Here is an 18,014-nt window from a genome sequence, read left to right on the forward strand (position 1 = left end):
GAGCCTAATTTGCTACAATAGAAATAAATATATATAGATATATTTATCAACAGTATGTTCTCATGCACTATCACTGTACAAAGTGGGAATATTAAACTGGCTGTGTAAATAGCTTTTAATGATCTCTGGAGTTTTATTTGATTATTGCTCCTCTTCTAGCTCGGACAGGCTTTATTTCAATGTGTTTGCAAAGTTATCTACAATAAATAAACATTACTTACATGCAAACCTGTGGCTGAAGCTGATGATGAGAGGTGTGCTCTGTTCTTCATCCTGCATTTCTGCTCAGTTTGGTATTGCAGTGAAGCTCAGAATTAGTCTGTTTTACCATAAAATGACCAAAAGTGAGAGGAACTTTGACAAAACTCAACATAAGGGCATCTCCTCACTACACAACACAACCACAGGATACATTAATACACATGTGTTTGCACACTAGAGGGAGACACAGCTCACAAGTACAGTTGTACCATCACACGTCGTCTTGGGATTAAATAAAACGGTTTAAAAAGCGAAATAACTGCTTAACACACCTCTTAACAAACTTCCTTATGCTAGCTTAACGACAAAAATTAGCATATTTTCTTGCTAGGTGCATTGTTGCTGTTTGATTGTAAGTATTACACAGCCCCTCACTAACTTTACTTAAATGTTACAACACAAAACAGGCCTACAAACACACCACTGACACCTCCGTGTGCTTATTTGTTAACGTTGTGGAGTAAAATGTGGAGTTACCTGATACGTCCAGCTAAGCTAACTGCTAACAACGTTAGCATGTTTGAATTCATCAGCAGCTTCGCCTGATTAGATGCTGCCTTCAGGAGCTCCTCGGAAATTCCCAAACTTCGAGGATAACCTATTCAAGAGCCGTGTTTGGTCAGGAAATTCGAGTTTTCTGACGGCTTGTGTGTCTAATGAAGGAGATGGATGACGGTCACCACACACCAGGTATAAATTAATCACTTAGTTAGGATATTTAGGCCTGCTAACACACACACACACACACACACACACAGAATTTGTGAGCCAAATGTAAACTCCAGGCCAAAACAGTTAAAACCTAACACTCCAAAGAAATATAATTAGTAAATAAATATATATTTGTGAAGTGAGCGAAATGTTTGAGAGGTTTTTAGCATATGATTTGGAATAACTTTGTTACCACTCAATAAGTAGATACATAAATAACCAATAAGAGAGGATCTGCATCCAATGTAAAGTATGTGGACGTTTGGATATATAATAAGAACACCTGAAACATCTTTAAGCATGTTTATGAATCTGCAACCATGTTGAATGAAGTTAAGATCGCTCTGTGCAGGACAATTAAGTTAAAACCAAAATCTTTGTGGACCTGCATTCGTTCACAGGATCATTCTCACGCTGAAACGGGACACAGCTGATTCCAAACTGGAAACACACAGTGTCCAGTGTCCAGTGTCCAGTGGCTCATACATATTTCATTACATTACAGTCAGAGTGCAAAGCATCAGAATAACAAATAAACACCTGAAATCTTAAAAGAAACAGAGAAAAATGTGCATCAACACCAGTTGAACCCAACTGTGTGGAAAATATTCTATCTGCTGCACCATAAAACAGATTTTTGATGAATTTCTCAAGGTAAGAAAGAAATGCAAAGGACATATGTCAGTTTGTATCTTCTGATATTTAAGTTTTCATCAGGTGTATTTGTCTATACACATTTAAAATTGTATGACATTACATTTTTATAGTTTATAGTGGGTTTTAAGTAAAGATCAATGGTTATTTCTTTTTTGAAAATAAGGATGCATTTACTCTCTAACTGGAATCTAAAGGCAGTACACAGGAGGCACAAACTGGAGTCTCACTAACTATTGTCTAAAATATCATTAGATAGTTATTAGCTGCTTCTAGAGACATTCATGCATAAGTATTTACAGCAACATGTACAAAGTTTTGGAGTAAGAGCACTTTTTCAGAGCGTTTCCTTACTACTGTATATAAATACATATATTTTGACATGTAAATAGCATTTTGATGCTACAAATGGTGGAAGTGGAGCTAATTTTAACTACTTCATATACTGTTGATTAGCTTAACGTACAGCACAGTAGTATATTTTATAAACTGGTATATTTTGTTAATAAAAGTTTAATCTGAAAAGTAACTGGTGACCAAAGCTTTGCACTAATTTGCACTAGTTCTGCACCTTTTCTGTCGCCTCTGTTGCTGTAACGAGTGAATTTTGTGGGATAAATAAAGTCTCTCTTTATCTCTTAAATAAGTGGAGTGAAAGTCAAATATTTCACTCAGAAATGTAGAAAATTAGAAGTATAAAGAAACATAAAATTAAGATAAGATAAGATGGACTTTATTGATCGACTTGATTGAAATTTACATGTTACTGCAGCAACAAAGGCACAATACAATAGTAGAAAAGTTATGCAGGACAAAAAGACTGCTAAAATACCATAACAATATTAATAACAATAATATTATTATTATTTACACTATGTACCCCTTTAAAACAAGAGGACACTACCACAAACAGACAGAATAAGAAATTAGTCAAGTAAAAGTACCTGAAAAGTGTATTTAAGTAAAGTACTTGAGTAAAAGCACCTAGCTGCTTCCCACCACTACATTCAGTCTACATTAAACACCCCACACACACGCTCTCTCTCTCTCTCTCTCTCTCTTTCTCCTAATCTTGATCTTTCCGACAGTCCGTGAACGCACCTCCGGTCCACCTCCACTGCGCAGCCTCTGAACACTTTAACGCGAGCGGCAACTTCTCTGGGAGCCTCGCGCGCCCCGCCGCCTGTCGCCCACAACAGCCCGCATCATCACCACCATCATCATCATCATCATCATCATCATCATCATCATCACCACCATCATCATCCTCATCATCATCAGCAGCAGCAGCATCAGTGTGATGAAGCAGCGGAGGACGGAGACCTTCCTGCTCTGAGACACTGGATCAGCCCGCAGACAGGTACGGAGCCTTTATCCGCCTTTTAACCACTCTGGAAACAATCTCACATTATTGATTTTTCATGCCAGACACTGAGCTAAAAGCAGTTTTTATTTATTTGATATAAAAGTAAGTGAGAGCCTGATCAGGTTTATTATCTAAACTGTGCCTCAGAGGTGCAGAAAAAAAATCCTAAAAGCTGCTTTACCTTGTGGATTGTCCGCACTGGTGATGCTCAGTGTGTGGGATTGATCAGCCTGTGTTTAAGTGTAGGTGTAGCAGAAGCTGTGCTTTTATTCACTGCTATTTAAATCTATTAATAGTATCTGCTACCTGCAGTAAACTGGCTACCTGTTGTGTGCCATGCAGGTAAACCTCACAAAACCTCCAAACCTGCACAGTGCAGACATTTATTAATCACACTTTTCAGTGAATAAAGTTTCTGTGCCACAGGTGCATCTGTGTGAAATTAAAGAAAATAGATGGGAATTTGAATTAAGGCAACAAACACAGGAGAAATTAAATTAAACTGCAAGAAAACCAGAGCAGTGGAACATCTCAGAAGGCTGAGTGGTAAGTAAAGAAGAATATCTCTAAATGTAGCCGTGGATTGATTTTTTTTTTTGTTTGTTCATGTCCCTGGGCTGTAAAAACTTACTGGATTTATCTGCGGAAACCTGCATTTGAGGAGGTGGTGATGCTCTTGGCTCTGATTTTGGAGCAGAAATGGGAAGAAATGTTTGAAGTGCAGCTGCGGCGATAAGAGAGGAGAGCTGTCATTCTAGCAGCATCCCATCAATATCCGATATGTGGAAAAAATGAAATATTGGAATCGAGTGGTCCTGGAGGATGCCAGTTCTGCCCCTTTAACTGGAAAGTCTCCACCGTGGTGAATCTCATGATGGACAGAAGAGAGGAGGAATTTTAATCCGCGAGGTCACACCAGATGCACATCTTTCAAAGCAAACAGTGAAGGATGGAAATGAGACAGCGGCTGCAGGAAAATCATATTTTCCTCTAATAAACACCAGCAGGCGCGAGCTTGTGGCTTCAAGCCCAAAGTCTGCGATTCAACATCAGCAGCACATCAAGGTGTTCCTGTGGGTTTTTGGCTCACACAGTTGATTTCAGGGCTCCAAATAACACTTCTTTTCTTTATTGATTAATCTGCCAATTATTTGTTAGTCTCTAAAATCAGAAAAAACAGTGAAAAAACCTGTTAAAATCTCCTTAAATGCGTCATGACGTCTTACAGTCCAAAATATTCTGATTATTATCAGCTGGACAAATAAAAGCTGCAAATCCTCACAATTAAGAAACTGGAAAAAGGCGATTTGAACCGTGAATCTATTAACAAACTCGTTGCTTATTGCTAATGTTTTACTAATGTTGAACAATTTTGATCCACTGCCATGACCCTTACGTACTGTTTGAGTTCGAGATCTGCACCTGCAAGCACAAGAAGCTGCTATGTTACGAAATAATCTCAAAACTCTAAACTGTGTATAAGAAGTAGCGTCACCCAGTGATTTTGAAGCTTTCAGGTTGGCTTCACGGGCGTCGCCATCTTGGTTTTTTGGAGCCAGAAGTGCGATTCATTGATCTAAGACCACATCTGATTGGGTTATCACATCAACATTGATCCTTTATGGTCTATTTTCCTCTAAATGGACTGTAAACTAGTGACTGAGACCATAAACTCATCAGGAAAATGTTCACTGAGCTGATAAATCAAGAGAGAAGTCGGCTAATTTTCTCATTCACTTCCATTCATTCCGACTTATTTTGCAGCTAGCAGAGTCGCCCACTTCTTTTATGTGTCTAAACTGTGTCATAAGTATATAAATGTGGCTATGAAGGCAGTCCAAGAGGTCACTAAACTGCTCTTCCAAGCTGAAACCTTTCTGCAATTAGCATTAACTTCTTTTTATTCAAAGCTAAACTCAGAATCTGACGTCAGCTCCCTCCACCGAGCTTCAATTCTGCCTCCAAAGCTCCTCCCAGCAGAGGAAGGCTGTTATCCTCGTGCAGGCTAACCACGACAGCATCCACAGCGCTACACATCAGTAGCGCTACAGATGCCGTGGAGCTGCTGGGTCGCCATCTCCCCTCCGATTTGATTGACATTGCATTAGAGACTCCTCTCCTCCTGCTCTGATTGGTTGTTTTTATTCAGGGAAACGCCTGCAGAGGCCACTGGGAGCACGAGGAGGCTGATTTTTTCCTTATGTGTCACTGTGAAGATACAGTTCAGGAAATAAATGACAAAAGGATATTTTTTATAAAAGTTACCAACTCAACCCTTAGTTAATAGTTTCTATATCGCCATAGACTGTATACAAGAAGTGGACACATAGTGCCTGTCTTCGTTCTCTCTGCTGTCCAGCAGGGGGCTGAAGTCTGATTGGATGGAAGTCAATGAGAAAATGAGCCGACTTATCAGTAGATTTATCAGCTCAGTGAACATTATCCTAATGAGTTCATGGTCTCGTTTCAAGCCGTCTTCAAGAGAACATGATGTTCATTCAGTAAGTTATGGTCCAGAGGAAAATGGACGTGAATGGCAGCGCTCGCTTTAGAGCAAGACTACCTTGTGAATAACCAATCAGGGGAGGTTTATGTTGAATTAATGCCACTTCTGGCTTCAACAAACAGCAAATACACTCTCGCTGCTCTCTAAAATGTTAAGATTAAGGATTAATCTCCAATTTATTAATGTCAAACAGGCGATTTATACATTATAAATAGATCAAAATGTGGTATTGACACTTGTTATGAGGGGATTCTTGGGCTGTGAATATAGAATATATAGGGTTAAAGCAGCATGTAGTCAATCAAGGACTATGGAATCATCACCTAAGTGGCATTTACTTTAAATAAAGAGGTTCTTTAGGCAAAACCCTGTTCTCAATTCATCCCAAAGAATGGATGCACTGCATATTTTGCAATGCAAAATGCAGTAATTTGAGCCAGAATCTGAAACACCTGCTGCTTCATCTTCAACCAGCCAAAAGAAAGTTTAATTACCAACATTTCATTGCTCTGTTGAGGCAGAACTCAGGCGGCTACCCACAGAGTAATCAGGCATCCATTAACACATGGATAACCATGTTCAGACCTGATGGTTGGGATTAGGAATTATTATTCATCTTGAGAGACAAAAAAAAAAAAAAGAAAGAACCGTCACGCTTGGCGTCAACATTTAAATTCTCGTGTCTGTTACGCTTCACGTCACCGCACAATGAAGGCACATGTCAGAAATAAGATCAGAGTGAAATCATGTGCAGGCCTCTTCAGTTGCTACCTTCAGTGCAAGAAAAGAAGAAGAAGAAAAAAAAAAAACTGAACATGAGACCAGCTGGAGTGACCACACAGACTCTCTCCAGAGGAACAATACGAGCCTCTGATGAGGAATAAAGGCTGTATTGTCTCGGCGCCACGATCACGAAGGGCAGAAGCGATTCCAGGTTTCACAGAGAAGTCTCACAACAACGCGGCCCCGTCCTGACGGCGGTAATTGCTGCGTAACGGCACACATGAATACCCCCCCCCAAATCAGCCCTCGGCCTCGTGCGCTCAGGCAAAGTGCACTACTCAGACAATCAGAGGCATACAATCTCAATCGCTCGTCCCCATGGCAACAGCAACTGCTGGTGCGATTGTATGGAAAGTGGTGTTTCTGATAACTTGTCACATGTAAAGTCTGCCTTTCAGTAGCGAGCAGAAGACTGGCGCTGTGTGTGTGTGTGTGTGTGTTGTTTTTAAAGAGACATTAATCATAGATTTATGTTACAAATTCTGCTTTCAGTATTATTTTTAGTCATAATTCACGACCAGACGTCTCCTTTTGGTTGCTTTCGGCAGCTGTTTTCAGATAAAAAAAAGAGACCTTTAGCTTAGACTAGCTGGTGAACAACATAGTGGAGCATTTAGCAGCTCAAAAAGACTCTTTTCAGGTGTTGGTGGAGACCAAAAACAGAGCTAAAAAGGGAGTGAATATCTGACTTACATTCATCAAGTGGACAACAAGAGCCAACCTATAAGGTGACGAGTTCCTCGCTGTCTCCGCTGCCCCTTAATAAAATCAGTTACTGCAGGTTTAAGTTTGCTAAACTTTAAAGAAACATGATGCATATCGGTGGCCGGTCGGTGGGATTGACAGCAGCGAGGAGGAAGATCAGGGTGGATATCAAACCTGAATACTTTTATTGTTGTGAACAAAAAGTTTCTGTAGCATCATGTGCTGAAAATTAACAACCTTCTTTACATTATTAGATATTACCTGACCTAAGATGTGTTTATTATTTAACCGCCAGCTGCAGTTTCTGTGGCACATGTGGCACCTTTGACACTAATTTGTCACTACTGTTGCACAAACAGCCAACTATGATCAGATAGAAAGGCTCCCAGACTGAGGGGTGTCTATTTTAACATCCACAAGTTTTCCCACATGGAAATTTCGGCCAATCAGAGAACAGTTTCCTCGCACATCATACATTTTGTTCTGTTCTTAAATGCTGCTGTGTGAACAAAAATGAAATTCAAGACAAAAAAACAACACTGTAACAAACTGGTCTCTGCTTTAAACCAGAGAAAACAAACTGTAGGTGTGAAAATTATTAAAATATTTAGAATATTTTGGTCGGTAATCAGACATGCTACCATCCGGCTCACAAAAAGGAAGGCCTCGCACAGACCAACCAATCAAAAAGTGATTTATTCAACTAATAAATCAAACTAATAAACATCACAAATGACTAATGGAGAGTGCAAGTAGGAGAAGCTTCAGTCATGTTAGTAATGTATGAATGAGTGCTGGATGGTGCGGCAAACCAAACAAAGGTAGATGGCTGAGGACGAAGTAGCTTTATGCCTTCTCAGAAACCACGCCCAGACGGGCAGGTGAGAGCAGGACGCCCTCCCACCCACCGGATCTGCATAACAGGCAGCCGAGCAGGGCCAACAGACAGGCAGGAGTGGGAGGGTTCGTCACAGACAGCACTGAGGAGGAGTGACACATTGGACAAATCTATTGGCTGTGAGTGAAATCAGTTCAAGTAAGAGTGCATTGAACAATCAGCCGACTTAAAAAAAAAAAAAAACGCCACAGGAAGCAGAAGCTGCGGTTACACTGAACTCACTCTGACTACAGATGCCAACTTAACCGTTAATGTGGATGCAAATGAAGTGATGAATGATAAGATGCATGCCCCAAAGCATTTTATCTGAATAAAACTATAGATAAAAAATATGACTGTTACTCTCACAAGGGGCAAATATACACAGAAAGAGTACATTTATTCCAACCAGAGAAAAGCTACGGGAACAAATGGTTATTAAGCACTAATATTTTCCCAGTAAAAGGTTATCAAGGTTTTACACCGACCCTCTAAACCTGATTGGAAATTGCTCCCCATGAGGCCTCAACAGGCATTTTTATCCTGATCAGGCTATTATTCAGATTACAGATTGAATATCAGGGGTCTATGTAGAGAAACACTGTGCAGACAGTTTATCGGCTGAGATCATCAGCATGTGTTTCCCTCCAGGATGACTGAGGTGATGAACTCTCTGGAGCCCGGTACGGAGGACTTCAGCGGCGGTGGAGCTGGAGCAGATCAGGACGCAGTATCCTTCCCGGCGTGCACGAGCGTCTGCGTGATCGTGTGTGTTTAGATTATTTCAAAGCAGCTCTTCTTTTTTTTTTTTTTGCTTGAGTAGAGTAAAGCATACAGCGGTGAGTCACAGGAGTGATGAGCAGGAGTAAAATGTGGGTTGACACGACCGAGGTCATTAGTTGGACTGCGTCCCGCTGTGAGTAAATGGTACGTGTCTTATCCAGCTGAGCTAAAAGGACAAATGAGTTATCATTCACTACAGTGCGATTTATTTCCCAAACATAATGTGTCATCATTAGGTGAAGCATAGAGGGTGATCGCTCATGCTTTAGTTTATGGTTCTGTTGGATACATTCTCTCAATTTCTGTGTGTTATACTTCTGTTTTTCAACTTTTCAGTCTTGATGTCCACTGAAAGAAACCTTGTTTGATGAAATGGGCACAAGAAAACTACAAGGAAATGGACTGAGGAAGGATGTTTGCACTGTATTTTCATTGCAGGGCAGGGCTGAAGGCATCTAGGTTAAAACTGGGCTTCATTTGGTTGAATTTCCTTTTTTTAGGTCACATATAACCACTGGAGTTTGCATCTGTTTCCCCCTGAAATATTGCTTTTTAAATGGAGTCGAAACCAACTTTGATGACTAAAAAATGTTTCTGTCCTGCAAAAGGAAAAGCTGCTCAGAGAATTCATACATTTGCTCTTAAATAAACACATTTTCCGTATTTGTGAGTACCCACACTTATGATACGATCAATCCTGGCTTCATATTAACAGACAGTTATTGAATGCAACACAAATTATATTAGCTGTGAAATTCAAGAATTATGTTGAGTTTGAAACAGAATGATCTCTTTTGGAATAACAGAGGCAATTAAACATGTAAAGAAAACACAAGAAAACTCATGAACAATTAAAATGCCTGTAAGATTCCTATTCCTACAATAAAAGGTCCACTTTGTTCCACGAGATCTGTTTGACTCCCTGATGAGAGATTCATGCAGAAACATGAAAGGCGTTGTAACTGTTAGTGCCTGTAGTTCTCTACATTCATCCATGACCTCCTCAAACTCTGTTTAAACATTTAAACAAACTCCTACTCAAACATTTTATCTATTAAACATGTAGTTTGTTCATAAAGAGGCACTGACTCAAACTGTATTCCTGTTGAACTCATTAAAGATGAATTATATCCCCAGTAACATGCACAGTATAGTGATATTATGAGCACAACACTGTACGCTAAGTATGTGCATCTGACACGTCACCTTTGAAGGCTGATTCAGAGCTTGATGGAGTCACTGAATCATCAGAGGGAACACATTTTCACCTCCCTTCAGGCCTCTGGTCGGCTCTTTCCGTTGACTTTATTGGCATTCATGCTAATAAGATATCAACGCGCACCGCTTCAGCAGTACTCACCGTATTTTATTTGAGGTTAACAAGGAGAGAATATTAGTCAAACTGAGTCCAGGCGCCTGTTGTTGTTTAAACTTGTCTAGATAGTTTCTATTTTATCTTCTATTCAGTTTCATTTGATAAATGATGTGAGACCTGTGATTTGCAACACCAGATAATTTCCTCTCCTTTTGATTTTTCCACTAATCAAAACGGACGCCACACTTGTCTGAGTGTGAGAGATTGATGGAGGGGATTTTGGGAGCATATTTGTAGTCCTTATTTTATAAAGGCAGATGCTATTTGCATCCTTGTGTGAGTAATCAACAACACTAAACAAACTGTAAAACTGATAATAAAAGGAAAACTGAAATAGTTTACAGTTAACAAACAAATGAACTGTTTGGGATTTGAACCCCGTTCACCTGGGTGAACTCACCTGTAGCTAAACCATTCCCCCACCATACCCACATCAATCCAAGCAGGTATTTTATTGGTCTTTATACTGTGTCACCAGGCTGGATGTAAAAAGCTCGATAGCGTCTGTCTGGCTATTTGTGCCCTGATGCAAATAGACTCTGGCTGCAGTCAGAGCTGAAGAATCACACTTTGGTAAAAGTTGCTTATAGCTTCTTCATGCAAAGCCTTCTATAAAAAATGTCCTAGTTTTATTTATCCTTGTTAGACCAGCGATTTATCAGTTCCATTTCATGTACAGTTTATTCAGAAAACAGAAAAGAAAGCATCACATATGAGCATGTGAAGTTAGAGATCAAAGGAACAACTCAGCTGTTCGTCTTTTATCTGATGCACTCAGTTTTCCTAATCCGATCTTTACCGCATTGTTGTTCTTTCACGTATTGTGATTCATGATGTTCTTATCCCACCAAATATGATGAACCCTTCAGTTAACCTTACACAAGCTTCAAACAGATCTTCCCAGATACCCACGAAAGGTATCCAAAGCTGTCCAAGAGGCTTCCCTCCATCGTGGTAGAGCCGACGGACGCAGCCGAGGTGGAGAGCGGCGAGCTCCGCTGGCCGCCGGACGAGCCCAACTCTCCGGACGCCCAAACTGAGAGGCAGGCTGCAGAGGAACAAACTGCAGGTGAGGACGAGTGTGAAGTCACTGAAAGGTGGTTTTCTTTTGGTCTGAAGCCACAGTGGGAAAGTATTTTTCATATTTGGTTCATTTAGATTCAAATCAGATGATTAGATGTGAACCAGGGCTTGGATTTAAGTAAAAATAGTAATTAAAACCACGTAAAGATCGTCTATTAAACGCAGAATGTCTGCATTTAAAGTGGAAGTACAGTTTGGTTGTTCAGTCCAGTGTTTCTCAGCCTGAGGTTCAGCTCCCTTTAAAGGGTCCCAAGATAAATCTGAGGGGTCGTGAGCTGATTAATGAGGAAGAAAAGAAGAAAAAATAAAGTTCAGATACACAAATCAGTGTTCACTTTTGGCCTCTTCTTCAATGTTTGATCTTATTTTTAAAAAGATCAGATAATCTTACCTCTTTGTGCCATATTTAAATTGAACTGCTAACAACATCTGAAACATGACTTTTGTAAAGAGTCACAAGGTTTGGAGCAACTTGTTTAATGTTTAACTGTGTTTTTCATTTCTAATCTCATGTGTTTTTAATGTAAAATCATAATCTGCAAAGTAATCAGTAACTAAAGCTGCCATATGAATGTAGAGGAGTAAAAAGGACAATATTTATTTAAAGTATAAAGCAGCAGAAATAGGTAATGTTCAAGAAAAGTACCTCGGCCTTCTACTTCAGTACAGTACTTGAGTAAAAGAGTAAAAGATCATACAAGCAGCTGTCTTTTTTTAGTGTCTCTTCAAACATGATGGCTGTAAAAGGTTATTTCCTGTAATGACTTCCTGCAGTTATGCTAATGAGGCACTTTGCAGTCACTCTCACCTGACCGGATGAACTGAACAAAAAAGGGGAAACAACAAATACTCTGTGGCGTGACAGTTAGCTCAGAAATCGTACTCAGTCCTTTCCTCTTTACTCTGGCTCCCCATCACGTTCAGGATTCATTTTAAGGTTCATGTTTGCACACATTAAGCCCCGCCTGCTTCATCCTCACATCGCCAGCAGGCCTCTCTGAACAGGAAAGGAAATGGTTTTATCATGAATATTGTTTTTACTCCTTTGTGACTTAATGACAAACTAAATAAACTTTACTTACTCACTTAGTTTAAATGTGATGAAATGCATCACTGAGTTGGAAATATTGAGCCAGTCCAATCATCAGGCTGCTGGAAGTTTTACAACTCGGGATAAATAGTTGTTTCCATTTCGATTGAATCATTAGAAGAAACACATTTTCTCCCCAGTTCATGCCGTCCAGTGTGGATCTGAACTTTACCAGCCTTCATGCTGCCTTTAAGTCCACCTGATGTTGTGAAATGCAGCTTAACAGCAACATTTAACACATTTACTATAAAAATTTGTAGCCAACAAAGCTGTTTGACTGAGTTCAGACATTAGCGCTTTATTCTAAAGTTTACATTCTATCTAGATTTTATTTTATCTCCTGTTAAGTGTGAATCTGGGGCCTGCGATTAGCAACATGAGATAATTTCCTCTTTTTTTAATATTTATTAAACTAGTAAAACTCATGCCATGCCTGCAGCCCGTGCATGCACATGCAGGAAGTCTGCAGGATTTGCAAGAGACAATCATTTGTGGAATGTGCCGTTGCCACCGTTTCCCTCGGTGTCCAGCAGAAGTCCTAAATTGCTTTTGTGAAATTGGGTCCAGCTTGTGATCTATCAGAAAAAAAAAGATGTTGGAGCATGAAAAGACTTGTGCTGCTCGTTTAAAGTGTTCACAGAAGAGCCCGAACAATACTGGGGTTTTTGAGGCAGATACTAATGAAAATATTCAGGGGGTTAGAAATTGGATAACAGTACAGTCCAGACTAAATTCATGTTTTGCCGCGCTGCCTCAGGGACGGCAGTGTGTGGTTGGTCCACCACTTTGTTCAGACTGAAATATCTCCACAACTGTTTGATGGATTACTATGAAATCTTGCACAGACGCTCATGGTCCCCAGACAATGAATCCTAATGTGATCTCCTGACTTTTCCTCTCTATTTGTGGGTTTTCAGGGACTTGTCTAAACAACTATTGGATGGATTGCCATGGCATTTTGCAATGAAATGTAATAACTCTGACGATCCTCTGACTTTTTATCTATCCATCATCACTCAAACTTGTTATTTGGCTAAATACCTGCAAAACGTATGACGTCCCAGTCAAAGCTAGATCTGAGAAAGGGTTCACATTTAGCTTTATGTCCTGTTCGCTCCCTCACTTTTGTGGTGAATGCACAAAAACAAAAACACTAAATCCTAAAAATCAGAGAGCAGTCCACTAACTCTGCCTGTTATCTCCAGATGAAGAAGAGCTGAACGTCGGCGTGGATGAAGAAGCTTCGGCGGCAGAGATGCAGGACTCCAACTGAACGAACTCTCCTCCTGCGTGAATCCTCCGTTACTGTGAGTGCGTCTGGACTCGGATGAACGAAAAGGAGTCAACTAAAGGAGCGTTGGTAGAAAGGTTACGGCGACAGAGGAGGAAAGGTAGAAAAACAGATTCCCAGACCCCAGCTCACGGGCTTGGAGCCAGAGTTTTTCTTTCTTATTTCATGTGCTCATCTACAATACGCTGATGAGGGAGGGTTTGTTTTTTGACGCATGTAAAGATAGTTGAAGGAATCAAGCTGTCTTGAACCTATTTTTTCTCCTTTTGGCTGCCTGGAAATTAACAAAATATACGTTAACTCTTGGCAGCAATATGTTTTAATGTCAGATTTTGAAGCGCACAGACAATAAATAATGTTTCCCCCCCTGTCTAATATGGCTGCTGTCACATTTCCAGCTTTGTGGTTTGAATATAAATCTAGATTTTGAATCTGGCTCCAAGCCCTCGCCGTCCAGATACTCACGATATCACATCTGATCTGGACAGATGTTTCTAAATGCTGTCTTAAGTATTTAGTTCATGTGTGCCATACTACTACTAATAGTAGCTCCTGTATTTTGTGCACAGTTTTTACATTAACTCTAGATGTAAGTTACATCACTGTGTGTTAAGTGCTGACTGCTGTAGTTTGGTGATCTTTGGTCTCACTATTCACTTTGTAATAATAGCTACGATGTTTTGAAGAGCAGTATTTGATTAAGAAAGCCGTCATCACTTTATTCGATGTTATTATGATTCGTTCTTTAATATATTATTATATGTAAGCATTGTCTTCATACAGTAGGTGTTAAAGGGAATGTAACCGTGAGCTGTTTTACTTAAGTTATTGGAGCAATATGTTCACATGAATTTAAAGGTAGTACATTTTGTTACAGAGTACAGAAGTTAAATAAAAAAAATAAAAAATGACCAGTATATTTTAGATGTGTGTCGCTTGTCACAGACATGATATTTTTTAAAATACTGGAAGCCTAAATTATTGCACAAGTAATAAACCTTTTCAAAATTCGTAAAACGCTCTTTAATTTATTGTCCCTGTGGTTTGTGATGGTCAAAGGGAAGATTACAGTAGGTGTTCTCTGACTGGTCGAGATTTTCGGTCTCCTGGAAGTGAAAAAGTGGCGTTTAGTGACGAAGTATTCAGATAATTTGGTGCTAAAATACTCATTATGCAGGATAATATACAGTATTTTCTATTATTGGATTATACACTATGTATAAATCACTTTAATGTTAATGCAGTGGAGGAAAAAGTACAATATTTGTGTTGTGGAGTAGAAGAATGGAGTAGGATAAGATGGAAATACTCAAGTGAAGTTGAGTAAATGTACTAAGTTACATTCCACCACTGCTTAAGTGCTGCTGATGTTTCCTGATGCTGAGACACATCTGGATCCAACAGTGTCGTTTGTGTCGTAACAGGAAAGAAAAACTCCAAAACAAAGCTCTGGTAAAAAAAACACCCTGACATAATATCAGTTATGTTAAAGTCAAGAAATCACTATGTTTAATTTTCGTGTTTATTCTGACTTGTTGAAGTCACACTGAGAAGCTGAAGTCATAAAACATGTTTTCAATGCGATAAAATAGCTAATGATTAAATTAGTGATTATTAAAATGGTTGCTGATTAATTTTCTGCCACTTGAATGATTAATTAATTGACAGATTGTTCCAGCTGTACTTCTATAAACCGCATTTAATTTAATAAGTGTGTAAATGTAGTGGAGCCTTGACTTTGTACTTTGCCTTTAACCCTTTCATGCATGAATTATTTTTTTACTAAGTGTTTTTATTCATCTTTAAGCATGAAAAACAAGATTTGAAACCCAAATTTTACAAAGATATATTTACATGTCCAGTAGTTGAAATATAGCTACTGATGCATGATGTACACTTCAGTGGACATGTGATTAATCATAATTTCCTCCCAATATAAAACCAATACTTGGAAGATTTAGCAATTGCCTCACTCCTTAGATGTTACTTGATGTCCCCATATTTTTCTTACCTGCAAGGGTTTCTTTTTTGACCAGAAAAAAATGAGCACCTTGGTGTTTCTGGCTGTCTGTCGGCCATCTTGGCTTCACTCTGAGTGGATGAGATGATGCAGTAGCTTCCACTGTAGCTGCTGATGTGCAGCTACGCCATCAAAACTCATGCATATACAAGAAAACAGCTTTTGAAGAGCTGCACACTGCAGTGACCTCTGTACATGAAAGGGTTAAGGTGAATTCGACCCCTGGCCACCACAGACTGGTGGAACATCTGCAGCATCTTGTTGCAGATGTTGAGGAAGAAGAGTCGTCCAGGTGTAGTTTGAGGTATTGATATTGATATTGAGGTATTCTGCTGGCTTAGTCCTGAGTCCAAAGTCATCCATCAGGTCTCTGTGGTCCCCTTTTGTCACGAGGAGTGAGGTGAGACCTATTTACTTCCAGTTACCTCATTTGTTCTGACACAGCTGACAAAAAGCAGCACTAACTAGACGTATAGAGATGAACAATCACACTATTTCGTGGAAAATATTCCCCTCACAAAAACAATGACGTCCTGTGGGATTGTAGCTCTGCAATATTTCTGCTCCTCTACCTTTTTCAGTTCAGGTGTGTTTCTTCTCCTCCGAGCTGGAGGCTCCAAACTCTCTGTTCCTGCTTTAGTCTCTGATTTATGTGTGTTGCCTCGTAGTTATTCGAGGAAAGCAAACCGCAGTAAGCCGCATGTCGCAGCCGAGGAAGAGGAAGCATTTCAGTGTGTCACCTGTTGGGATAGCGTGACCTCTAAAGTAATTTCATCCACAAATCAGCAGGAGTGCACACAGCGACAGACGCTCCTCGTCTTTAACAAATGATTTCATCAGATCACAGAAGAAGAAGATAAGATAAACTTAAAATCCTGTTGATCCAGCAGCGCCAGGACAGATATGAGTATGAATAAATAAGGTAATAAATAAAGGCAGGTGCTACTGACAACCAGGTGTGTGTGGGAAAGAGGATATTATATGTTTAATGTCTGCTGCCTTTTATATTGGACCCAAACAATGATCTTTTCCTAAACCTAACCAAGTAGTTTTGGTGCCTAAACCAAACTGGGACTGAAAACGTATTATAATGATAAAAGAAAAGTTTTAACAAGTAAATCAACAAAACAAAGAACACAGAGCTTCCAGAGATAATTGCTGTACATTTATCAATTATTTCTTGATTAATGGTTTTCTCTCTGTCTGTTTTGAACAAGAACTCATCCATAAAACACAAATAGGCTCACATGTTGGCACACTTATCATCAATGGAGACGGTATTGGTGACTGGTATGTTTTTAACCCAGGATACAAACAAATGAATGAATGTCTAATATAAAACACAACTAATGATAATTCCTAGAGGCAGAAAAGAACAGAAAAACTATGATATAAATTAAATAAACTTTAAATAAATAACTAAACTTTTAGGTGGGCTTTAATCCAAATGTATGTAGAGACTCTTCAGGCTTTCTTCTTTTCTGGTTGTTTAAAGGTTTAGTGTTCAATAAAAGCTGAAACAAACTAACTGCCTTCAGGTTTAAGTCAAGAAAAACTTCTAGATATCCTCTCGTCCCAGCCTCTCTGTCTTCTGCAAGTTTGGACTGAATGTTTTTGGATGGTTAATCGGACGAAACAAGCATTTTGAAGACTTGTGATGAAAGTTTCTTGTTATTTTGAGAATTAATTGTCTAATTTCCTCATGCTGCTGCCCCGCTGGTTCACTACGTCCACTTCAAAGGGAAGACATGTTTAAAGTTAATATGAAGCTAGACGAAGAGGCAGTGAAAGCCAGAAAACAACACCTGCATAGGTAAATATTAGAAGTGAGAGTGTTTGCAGTCGAAAGGCTTCGTGTCTCACTCTGTCTCTGTGTCTCTCGTCTCTTTCTTCCTTTGGCCTTGTATGCACACACTCAGAGGAACTGCGCTCCCACGTACACTTTGATAGCTTGTTGAGGCTGATACACTGCTAAAGGTCAGACGGGTGTCCTGATCCAGACAGCGAGATGGATGGCCGCATCTCCATCTTATACCTTTCATGCCTCGTTCGCTCTCTGGATCTGACCTTTTCTGACGACAGCCCTGTGAAGAGCACTTCATCGGAGCAAGCGGGGTCACCCCTGGGAAAATGGAGGACTGTGGGGAGAGAGGCTGGCGAAGGGGGAGGAGGGTCAATTATCTCTCAAATGTCACATGCTGTTTTTCAGAGGAATGAAGACTTGAAGCACTCATCTCTCCTCTTCTTCACACACACACACACACACACACACACACACACACACACACACACACACACACACACACTCGCCGTCTCGCTCGTGTTTCACACACAATTCTCACAAAGGTGGAAGCTTTTAACATTTAACAATCGGTTAAACATGGCCACAGATTTGTGCAACAACATTCACTGATGCTGCATGTAAAACAGACATCAGTGCTTCTGAATCATGACTCCATGTATATTTTATATGGTCTATAAAACATTAGTATTATTATTGATATATTAT

The 18,014-nt window shown here is 39.7% G+C and overlaps 1 protein-coding gene across 1 annotated transcript; it reads left to right on the plus strand.

The window, feature by feature from the left end:
• Positions 1-2,757: 2,757 nt before the first annotated feature.
• Positions 2,758-14,491, plus strand: LOC139212249 (protein LBH-like). Its single transcript, XM_070842755.1, has 4 exons — positions 2,758-2,986; positions 8,515-8,593; positions 10,916-11,090; positions 13,400-14,491. The coding sequence occupies exons 2-4, from the start codon at positions 8,516-8,518 to the stop codon at positions 13,465-13,467; spliced, it is 321 nt and encodes a 106-aa protein (XP_070698856.1). The 5' UTR covers positions 2,758-2,986; position 8,515; the 3' UTR covers positions 13,468-14,491.
• Positions 14,492-18,014: the final 3,523 nt, after the last annotated feature.

Source organism: Pempheris klunzingeri, chromosome 13, assembly GCF_042242105.1.
Source record: "Pempheris klunzingeri isolate RE-2024b chromosome 13, fPemKlu1.hap1, whole genome shotgun sequence".
Classification (NCBI taxonomy): domain Eukaryota; kingdom Metazoa; phylum Chordata; class Actinopteri; order Acropomatiformes; family Pempheridae; genus Pempheris; species Pempheris klunzingeri.

Excerpts from the sequence above, each read along its gene's own strand:
- LOC139212249 (XM_070842755.1), top strand. The coding sequence starts at position 8,516 with ATGACTGAGGTGATGAACTCTCTGGAGCCCGGTACGGAGGACTTCAGC. Across the intron at positions 8,594-10,915 it reads CTGGAGCAGATCAGGACGCA|ATCTTCCCAGATACCCACGA; the intron begins GTATCCTTCCCG and ends AGCTTCAAACAG. Across the intron at positions 11,091-13,399 it reads TGCAGAGGAACAAACTGCAG|ATGAAGAAGAGCTGAACGTC; the intron begins GTGAGGACGAGT and ends TGTTATCTCCAG.